Source organism: Cariama cristata, unplaced genomic scaffold (assembly GCF_000690535.1).
Source record: "Cariama cristata isolate BGI_N322 unplaced genomic scaffold, ASM69053v1 scaffold16940, whole genome shotgun sequence".
NCBI classification, from domain to species: Eukaryota; Metazoa; Chordata; class Aves; order Cariamiformes; family Cariamidae; genus Cariama; species Cariama cristata.
The window spans coordinates 39,144-49,560 of record NW_009595461.1 but is presented as its reverse complement, the minus strand read 5'-3'; the positions used below and the strand labels follow the sequence as shown (position 1 = coordinate 49,560).

Here is a 10,417-nt window from a genome sequence, read left to right as displayed (position 1 = left end):
GTCAGCCTAAGTTAAAACTAGCTTGTGTTTGTGGGTATTTTAATGTGCGTTAAACACGGAGGGTCTCAACAGCCTCCAGGGACTAGGGATGCTTGGGGAAATATCAAAAGAGGAACAGCTGGAACAGAGAGCTTCTGTTTCTCTGTCCCCATGTGGAAAGCTTACTCCTCTGCACCGATTCCCCAGCAGGACAATCTCTTGAATACCCGTGTAATTTTTTATTGAGCATCTGCCAGTGAAAGGGGATATACTGGTGATAGATGCTTGGTGAGGGAAGCAACTGTTACCGTTCATTTTGGGGTCTCCTAAAAATTGCCTGCTTTGGTGCCATTCACTGTGTGCTTGGGGTGTCTGTCCCAGTGGTAAAGGCCAAGTGTGAGTTCCCCTTTCTGTCTCCCTCACCTCCCATTTTATTTTCATTATTTTATGTTCATTAGAGCTCTGAAAATATATAGCGTGAGTCAAGAGAATTGAAATAATCTAATGTAGGGGCTGAAACGGGTTGATGGACAATGGTAGGCCATGCCAATGGTTCATGTGTTCCAAACATTCTCATGGGAAATAAGGTGTATACTGGTTTTCTAAATGTCTATATGAACCACTTGTTAAAGTGCTGCACCGTGGTGTAAGAAGTATACTGTGTCTAGAAATTATTCAAACGCCCATTTGTTTCCTGAGTTGTTTATTTGTTTCCTGAGTTTTTGGTGGGTTGTGGAGATGTAAAATAGGTATCTGCTGCTGTCCAGAGCCATTAAGGAGCAGCAAAACCTTCTGAGAGCCAGTGTTGTCAAACCTCTTTACAACTTTAGCTTTTGAAATGATAAAATTCTTAAGAATTTTGGCTTTTATTTAAAAAAAAAAAAAAATCATCTAGTCATTATGGTCTTGGAGAGGATTTTATAAACTTGAAATCCAAAGAGGTAAGAAACCAAAGGGAGACTCAAAAAGGAGTGTATGATGTAATGGTTTTTTTAAGTTGATGTCAGAAGCTTCTGGAGCCATGAGCCCTGAATTTTTGAACTTCTGAATTTTAATAAATGGACCTACTTTTCCTCTTTACCAACTAGGGCATGGCATCACTGCACAAGTTTTGTTCCATCTATTTTTTTTTGGCATAGACCATGCCCGAATTTCTTCTCCGTGCTCCTTTATCACTGTGATATTTCTGAGCTGGCCTGACTTGGCACGTCAGAGCTCTCTCCTTGCTCTCTTGTTCAGTATAAGTTTGATGATTCTATTGCTCTTGCAAAAAAAGCCTTATTCTGAATTCCTTGCCACTCAGCTCAACGTGGCGATACACAGGGAAGTCTCAAATTCTCTTATTTAACTGGATTCTCCGATGGTGGCTTGTGAACGTTCTTTGTAGCTCAGATAACGACACTGTTAAAAAAGTAAAGGAGGAGCTTTGGGATTAAGGCGGGGATGATCTGTGTCTTTAGAAGCCATTTGTCTTCTGTATGGTTGACTGGAAGTGTCTGTATGGTCTGAAGTTGCTTTCTGAATGAGCGTTTTAAGCAGCTCCATCCAATGACTTCAGCCTCTACTGGAGACTAGAATTTACGGTAGTTTTTCCGAGCTAGCAGCTGCCTGCTTAGGTTCAATGAGAAACCCATTTCTGCTCCTGCCCAGTGGCAAATCGAATAGCCTGAGACTGGTAAAGGATGAGGGGGCAGAGAGGCAGAGGGAACTGAAGGAATTTGCCCAAGGTCATTGTGAAGATGAGCAGCAGAAACAGGCTCAGCGCCTGGGATTCTTGACCTGCAACCTAGCGCCGTTATCCTTTTACTCGCGGTGCCTTCTGCTCCTGCCAGAAAACAGTGCTGAGATTTGGGAGACATTACATTAAACTGCCTGGCTCCGGGAATTGCTTTTTAGAAGTGCAGCTGATCCTTGAGAAGAAGAAATGTCAGTGTTAAAAATGACACCGACTACTAACTCTGATCCCGTGAAACAGTATCTAAGAAACTTTCAACCCCAGTGCTCCATGATGACTAGATAATTCATCACTGCTTTATTTTGTATAGTCTTTCACACGGACTGGATCCCTGTGTGTGTGCTTCAGAAGGTTAAATAACAGTTACGCAGATAATAACAACAGAGGGAGAAAGAAATCAGGAGACAAAGACGCAGGCAAGAAGACATAGCCTCTGAGGGAAACTGGGAAGCGATAGAGAGTTAATGAGCCAAAGACAGATGGGAGCAGGCTGTTTTATCAGAAGGGTTTGTAGAAAAGGTTTTCATCCCCATGAGGCTTTGAGCAACCTGGTCTGGTGGAAGGTGTCCCTGCCCGTGGCAGGGGAGTTGGAACTGGGTGGGCTTTACGATCTCTTCCAACCAAACTGTTCTACGTTTCTATGATCTCAACATAAATAGAAATCAAGCACGTGGTTGAGTTACCATTTAAGGTAAACTTGAACTAAAAATCCTCCTCGCTGAGGTTTTTTAAACTTTTTCCTTGTTGTTGTTTTTTCTTTAGTTTCTCCTCCTTTTTCTAGAGAGGAGGATGTCTGACTGACAGATGGGCTGTGTTTGTCATCACAGGTTCCGAGTCTGCTTCTCCACGTGGCACCTTGGAGTTTCTAGCTGGCACCATTACCTCCAACGAGTGGAGTTCTCCCACCTCCCCTGAGGGGAGCAACGACTCGGGGGGCAGCGAGGCCTTGGACAAACCCATTGACAATGATGCTGAGGGTGTGTGGAGTCCGGACATTGAGCAGAGCTTCCAGGAAGCGCTAGCCATCTACCCACCATGTGGACGGCGGAAGATTATCTTGTCAGACGAAGGCAAGATGTACGGTAAGGAGAAAGAAAGGGGATGTCACAACGCTCTGGGCAGCCTGCCCTTGTGCAGGCCACTTGCCTTGTACCAAATGATATTCTGAATGAACGCTTTTCTCTTGGGCCTTCCCAAGATGATGCAGCAGTTGGTCACTTCAAGTTGTATTTGGGAAAACTGGCGAAGACTTTAGCATTCACAGATCAGAAAGAATTATAGGTGTCTTTTTCAGGGGAGCATCAATAAGATAGATCCCAGAATTGGGTGTGCTGCTGAACTCATCTTTGGATAGGTATCATATAAGGCCTTCATGGTGTGACTAAGTCTCTTTCGTGGTATCTCTCACTGCCATCTCCAAAATTCTTGTTACCCTAACAGGTAAAGGTCTGTGTCTCTGGGGCTAAAGGGCGGAAGTTTGGTTCTTGAACCCCTGAATGGCTTCGCTGGTGGTTTGCAAACACCTACGGTTTGTTAACTAGCCACACTTTTCAGATCTTGAGGGCAGAAAACAGACCTCTCTGGCTGCTCCCTGTTGATGTAGTTTGCCCCCTTATAGCCCTGGCATGAATGTCTTTCACCTGTCTTCTCAGCTAGCTAGCTACATACCCAGCCCTGAATGCAGAGAAGTGCTGACTTGCAGCTGCAGCAGAAGTCAACTTTTTAGGTGGCAGACGTGATTTTGAATTGGATTTTTGATGTGTTCCACAGTTAACATTTGTCTCTTGATTTTTGTCCACGAAAAAGCTGACCTGGCCTGGGTGCTGTAGCTCAGTATTGGAAGAAGCCACTTGGTACTTCTGTGACTAAAAAGCAAAGCAAAGGCCGAGAGTGCACGATATTTGATTAAAAGTCCCAAGGTGTTAAAACCGTTTCTCAAAGCACTAGTAAGGACCTTATGGAAGGCAGCCCTCTTCCCACCCAGTGTCAGTGCTTGCTTTTTTTTTTTTTCTTTTTCCCCCACCCTTACATTGGAATCTGTGTGTCTCTTCAGGCCCCATCATGGGAGCACCATGCCCCGAAGCTTCCTATGGAGCCTTTCACAAGTCATTCTGCAGGTTTCTGTCCACCCAAAGGGCCATTGTTCCCTGAGCTAGGGAAGAGATTGCTTTCTCTATGGGGGCATGGGTGGGGTCTAGTTTATACAGCCTTATCTACAATGGGCAGTACCTACATCATTGTATCTGTAGGAGCAATGCATGTTGAGTAAGGCTGATCACCCTGAGGCTCAGCAAGTGTCAGTATTCTTATGTAGATGTCAATTCCTGCTCTGTGCTGGCACAAACATTTTTGTGGTTGTGCTATGAAACCAACCAGGGAACTGATCCAGCTTAAAACTAACACAGCCAGAAAGGAGGGGGAAAAAAGTGAACTTTAATTTGGATATGGCCCCTGATTTGTTTCGCTGCCCAGCTGCTTGTGGTGGTACTTAGAGAAGGGATGGTGAGAGAAGGAATGAGCAACCATGGTTGAGGTGAGGGTAGGACTGCTTCTCTCGGTAGCAATGCTTGCTTAAAATGTTATTCAAACTACAATTTTACTTGAAAATCCACCCCATGGTTAATAAGCATAGATTAGTGACGTGCTCCTTGCCCCTGTAAGTCTGCACTGGTTTTCATGACGGGTGACTTTTAAAATTACTGGTGAAAAACTGCAGTTGTGTTTTAAGACTCTCTTCATTTACTAATAATTCTGCACAGTCCCTGAAACACTTCAGCTTTGGAGTGAATGTGTCGGAGCAGAGAGCAACATGGACCAGAAAAGAAATAAGAGTGAGAGCAAATGTAAAAGTGAAGTAGAATGGACTACAGAAACCAATGCGACTTAGTTGGGGCCCGACCTAGCGTGGACTGATGTTTGGTGGAAAGTCTCTAGTTAACAGCACTGGTGGGCTGCAGAAGGTAGATAAACCACTTGCAGGGTGAAAAGTTGAGGCTAGGCTCTGGGAGAAGAAAGGAACAGCTTTTCTGGAAGCCCCCCCCGCTCCAGATGGGGCAGTGTCCCTGCTTGCCTTCAGTGCACCTGTTCCCCACGCCAACGCTTGCTCCGACGCGCTCCTGACAGACCCCGAGGCACTGATTTATGCCCTCCTTTGCTTACTAGTCTCCAGGATCCACGCCAAGGAAGCGGGGCCCAGCCCGGGATCTATAGAAAGATATGACCGGGCAGGGAGAATAAATATAGTCCTTGATTTCATCTTCACTGTGTACGAGCCAGCTCACGGAACAGGACAGGCTCTATGTGGAGCTGGCCCTGCCACCGAGGGATGGTTGTTTTGCTGTCCCGTGACTGATTTGCACAGAGCTCATTGAACCAAGGGGCAGAGTGTTACAGAGGACGGTATATGCCCCTTTCCCTTGACAAAAAGTGGAACCGTTCCACTGTTTCCCACTGAGGAGTGGCCCATGTAGTACCACTCTTTTGGGCATGATGTTCCAGGTCATGTCCTATGTGCAGTTTATATACTTCTCACCTGTCATGAGGCAACCTCTTATGAGTTTAAAGTTAGTAGTTTTTACCAGCAAACACGTTGTACAAGCTAAAGTGCGCCAAGCCAGTATGTTTTGCTTGAATACATTTAAAATTGCAGAGAAAGAGGTGTTTCAGCCTATGCACGGGCCTGATGCTCATGTTCTCTAGCCTCTTCAGAGTCGGCTTGCTGCTTACAGCTCTTTAGATGACACTCTGCTGATTGCTGGGTTGGACATGATTCCTACGTCACCCGAAAGTCAGCCAAGCTCTTCTCTGTATGTTGACAATCTGTCTTGACGCCTTTGCTGCCTTCTTTTCCTTCATTATCTTCCCTCCTAGATGTGTTCCATTACTGGCAGCAGCGTCCTGGCTGAATAAGCTCATACCGCAGCACTGCTCCGGGTACCAGCCCTCACTGTCCTCTCCAGCGGTCTCTGCTTACCACCTGCTTAAGGCACAAAAAGCTGTCTTGGCTGATACGGGATGCTCTTTTCTCCTAGTCATTGCCTTGACATTGGAACCGGCAAGTCCGGGGCACCATCAACTTACCGATCTGGTGCCTTCTGGTACCGCTAAGGTCCTGCGACACAATTTTGTAAGTGTTGCATGCTAGAATTCTCTGGGGGTACAGTATTACAAATCTGACTCTTACATTTTCCAACGTTGTTTTTCCATGGGACAAATAAGATCTGTGGCATTTGTACGTAATAAGAAGTCACAGAATTCGGTGTTAAGAGTCAGTATCTCCTGGTGCCTTCAGTACTGGTCCAGAGAAATGAGAGGGGGAAAAAGCTTAGTACCTTTGTGTGATTTGCATGGAGATGCTGAATAGAGCAGGTCTCCCAACACTACTGAGGACAGAGAAATAAAAAATAGTAGCGAGCAAAGCGATACTTATTCTGACAAAACAGTGCTGGGGCCTTGACTTACGAGTGAGGAATTAAGAGCTTGGAAGAAATGAGCTACTGCCTTAGCTGTCCAGTGTTCCCTTCTGCTGCACAAACATCTGGCTCGGAGCACCTTTTTGTAAGAGGAGGTAGAACTGGCAGCTGTGTTAGGTTGCTGTTCTGGAGACAATAGGTTAGCAGCTGGTTTGCAAACAGCTCGGCCATTTCTGATTTCCTGGGCTGGTGCCATCCGTTTGCGAGTCTAAGCCCTGATACGGCTGATAGGAAATACTTACAGATGTCCGAAGCTCAGAGGCTGAGTGATTGAAGAAGGATAGTTAACCATGTTAGTAGTTAAAACCTGGAGCAGGTAGTGAACTGCAGAGACTTGAGCTTGCAACATGAATTAGGCTGGCATAAAAGGTCAGTCTGATGCTGAAAACCACCATGTCACAGGTGGGCCCTCCCGCTCCTGTCCTCAAGTGACCAGGTAAATTTGCAGGCTATTGCCTTCATCTCAAAGGGTTACATCATCAGTTAATGTTTTCCCCAACCTCAAAAAGTCACTGAAAGGAAAATTAAAAAGCAAACAAGTAAACCTGAAGAAGCACAGAACATACACTGCCTGTCCCAGTTCATAAACACTTCCCCTCTCCTTGAGGGGGGGGAGGACCATGGCAGCTGTTACAAATACGACAGCCTTCAAGGTGTCAGTCTTCAAATGCGTTCTTCTGTATCTGGTTTAGCATCTCACCTGATGATGTTTCGGTCAAAGCAATTGGAACATGCTGAGAATGTGCTCAGTTGACACTGAACTGGCTGGCGCGGGTAATTGCAAAATTTGGATTTCAGCTGTAATATCCCTCATAGAGATACTTCTGCAGTTCCTATCCCTTCCATTATTGTGACCTAGTGAACCGTAGAACAGCCCTTTATCCCACAGTTTTGGTAACAAAGTTGAATCTCCTATTTTAAACGCTAGAAGACAGACAAAACTTGGATTCATCGGTCAGGATGCAGACTTTTTCCCTCCTCTTCTTTTCCTGGTGGTAGGTGTGATGCTTTTGGAGTTGCTCGATGACAAGGTTTTGTTTCACTGAGTCATCTTTCAGCTTTGGTTTTGTGTGGTTCTGGTTCTTTGTTGTTGAGTAGATGAAGCCAGTTTCCTGGAGACATTTGCAGCAGGTTAAGCTTCTGCTGGTTTGTCAAGTTTTTCCTTCTATTTCCTTTGTAAGCCAAGTTTAGGGTTCTTCATGTTAAACTGGGTGTCAGTTTAACTGGTGTTTTCTCCATGTAAACATAAACAGAAATATTTTTGCATGAGTTCCAAGCATTTCCTGAATATCCAGGAATTTACCACTTTTGAAACGCCAACCAACCAGGAAACTGCTTGCTGTTGCAGTTTGTAGAGTTAATAGTGCTGACTGTGGCATCTTTCCTTAACGTGCTTAGTACTGAACAGAAATACATTAGCAGTAGCTTCCTTCATTAGCAACATTGCATTACCCTTTGGGGTCTTCCTCTGACTTTCTAATTTCTAAATTTCAAATGTTTAGAAATTCTCCAAGACAGGGTTGATCTGTAGTGGTATATTGTCAGCAATTCACTTGTTCTGATTTTTTTTTTTTTTTCATTGTAAATAACGCAGCCAGTTTAATTGATTTCTAGTTTAGTAAGCCAGCTTTACGCTTTGTAGCCGTACCCGCTCATCTGCCTTGTACATTAGACACTTTCAATTTAATTGTTTTGCTTCTGCTGTGCTTCTGGATAACTTTACACTGTTGTTTTCTGAAAAGTTCAGCAAAAAAGCCTTAGTGTGTTCTTTCACAATTGGATCCAAATATTTCAGGTTGCTAATCTAATTAAGTTGCTCTTAAATATACAAAATATTTATTTATATTTAAAATTTCAGGTTGAATTCAAAATCTGGGAACAAAATCAAGCCTGGAAAATGAAAATTAACAATGTCCACTGGGTTGAGTTTCTTTTTTCTTTAAAACAAGTACATGTAAATCTCTCTTCTGGACAGGTTTTTGCAAAAACATTACCAGAAAGATCTCAAAAACACAGAGTGAATTCTGAGAAGAGCAACAAGCATACCAGACTTAACACTGAGCTCTGGGAGTTGAAGGGACTGATTTAGGAGGAAAGATTAAAGTAGCTAAATATACATAGCTTGGCTAAGCGATGACTGAAAGGTGGAGGGTGGGGGGACACATAATAACAGTCTAAAAATATTTGAAGGGTGTTAACATTTAGGAGGGAGAGGGATTTTATGTGGAACATGTGAGCATGACTAGGATTAATGAAGAGAGAAAGAAGGAATATAGGATGGATATCGGCAGAAGTTTCATGACGGCATGGTGCTGAGGGATCTCTCTCCTTTAAGGAGTTAGAATGGAAATGCTGTTGTTGGGGACTTTTAAAATTGTATCGGACAAAACTGTAAGGAACGTATCTGTAAGACTAGTCCCAAGGGATGGCGCGTGTGAGAGCGTGCGTATGTGTTTTATATGCGTGAGAGGTGGATTCTGGATTAGATGTACGGTGATTTTACACAGGAAACAGAGAACAGTGGGCATTAGGTGGGGACCAGTATGGCTTTGCACCGTAAACATCTGCAGCTTTTCTTCAAAATTGTTAGTATTGTGATTTATACTATCTGTGTTTTTGTGACATGAGTAAGTTTATTTGACTGATGGACACAGAGGCTCTGTCTGAGGTCTGGAACAGGAAGAGCAAACTTCAGGACAAATACTAGGAGTGCTTTCTCGGAATTCGTCTTCCGTGGCTTAGTCAGACCTCGAGTGGGGAAGGGCAATAGCATTTCTCAAGCAGGGGCCTGGACGTACGTGGAGGGAGCTGATACGTGTCAATAGGGAGATCGTGTGGAGACCTGGCATAGGAAAAAAGGAGCTTTCTTATTTCTACAGTGCAAGTGAGCAAAATCTACCACATGAACTCTCTTTTAAAGTACCTACAAACGCATGCCTTATTGCCGGAAGGCGTGTATGAAATAGGACTTAACAAAACTTTGTTAAAGTGTCTCTATACATCTGTTGAGGAAAAGGGATACAAGCCAATATAACCTTTCCAGGTTCTAGTGCTTCAAGTGAAGGAAAGCTGCTTGATCAGAAAAAGACAATATTACAGCTAAAAGAAGAGGCCGTGTCCTCATTCCTGTAGGATCCAGATAACGAGCATAGGAGAACTAGGGCTGTCGATGGGTTTGCGCAGTTGCTCATTAGCTGATCCGTAACAAGCCCTGTATTGTCTGCGTACGGTGAAGATCTGGGCAGCGGGACTGGGAAGGCTGCGTGCAGTTTGTGCCCAGACAGATGGTCTGGGAGGTCTGTTGGTCACTGGCAGAGCTGACTGAAACCTCTGGGGCCTGGGCACAGCTGCTGCCGAAGGGTGCGTGGCCAGCAGCTGCTTCTCATTGCTGTCACCTTGAACTTGTGACCCATCTTCTGGGTATTCCTTCAACATTCTCCCGGCCTCGCCGCATGCATGCCTACAGGCATGGTCTTGCTCCGTCCCTGGCTTCTTGAACAGGCAATGACGCTGTTTTTATGAAAGCTCTTTCATGTAAAACGTCTTTAGAATCACACTTCTTTCCTCTTGAGTGGGATTTGGACAGTAATTGCAAATCCCTTTGCAGGAGCTGAGATTGGAGTCTGTGGGCTGGAGTGCCAGGAGTGGAACCAGTGCTTGATGAGAGAACCAAATAGGAACGACCCAAGCTGTTGACTGCAAGTGCTGTAGACGTAGGCCTATTTCTAAGCATGACAGTATTACAGGCAAACACACGTGCCTGCGTGGTATTTAGCACGATGTTGCCTTCAACCTTGGCTGGGTATTCCTGCATATGAACACTGCATCATCATCTTTAGTTGTAGAATCATAGAAAATGGTGCTGGGATGGACCTTCAAAGGTCATCTCATCTGTTCCTGTGCTGGGAGGCAAAGCCAGCTCTATTTAAGCTGTTCATGTCTAGTCTGGTCTTTTATGGCTGCCGTTGGAGGAAAGGGATTTGGCAATTCTACATACAGCAGCTTTCATCTAGAAGGTAGTTGAAGCACCTAGATGTTTGCACATTTCCTTCTGGATCCATATGAATTTTTAGGTATCTGCAGCTCAGATAGTTTTGTGACCCTCTTGTTCCTGCTCTCCCGTCACTGCCTGAATCATGGTTGCCCGGCTATCTGTCAGACTTGGGCTGTGAACTCCGTCAGGGAACAGGTGTTTAAAGAATGTACAACAGAATTGCTCCAGTGTTAGGAG

The 10,417-nt window shown here is 44.7% G+C and overlaps 1 protein-coding gene across 1 annotated transcript in view; it reads left to right on the top strand.

The window, feature by feature from the left end:
- The first annotated feature begins 2,529 nt into the window (after nt 1-2,529).
- TEAD4 (TEA domain family member 4) overlaps nt 2,530-10,417 on the top strand; it is a 43,412-nt gene continuing 35,524 nt past the window's right edge. Inside the window, exon 1 of the mRNA XM_009702286.1 lies at nt 2,530-2,796. Within this exon, the coding sequence (XP_009700588.1) occupies nt 2,790-2,796 (7 nt within the window). The 5' untranslated portion in view covers nt 2,530-2,789. The remainder of the gene's footprint in view (nt 2,797-10,417) is intronic.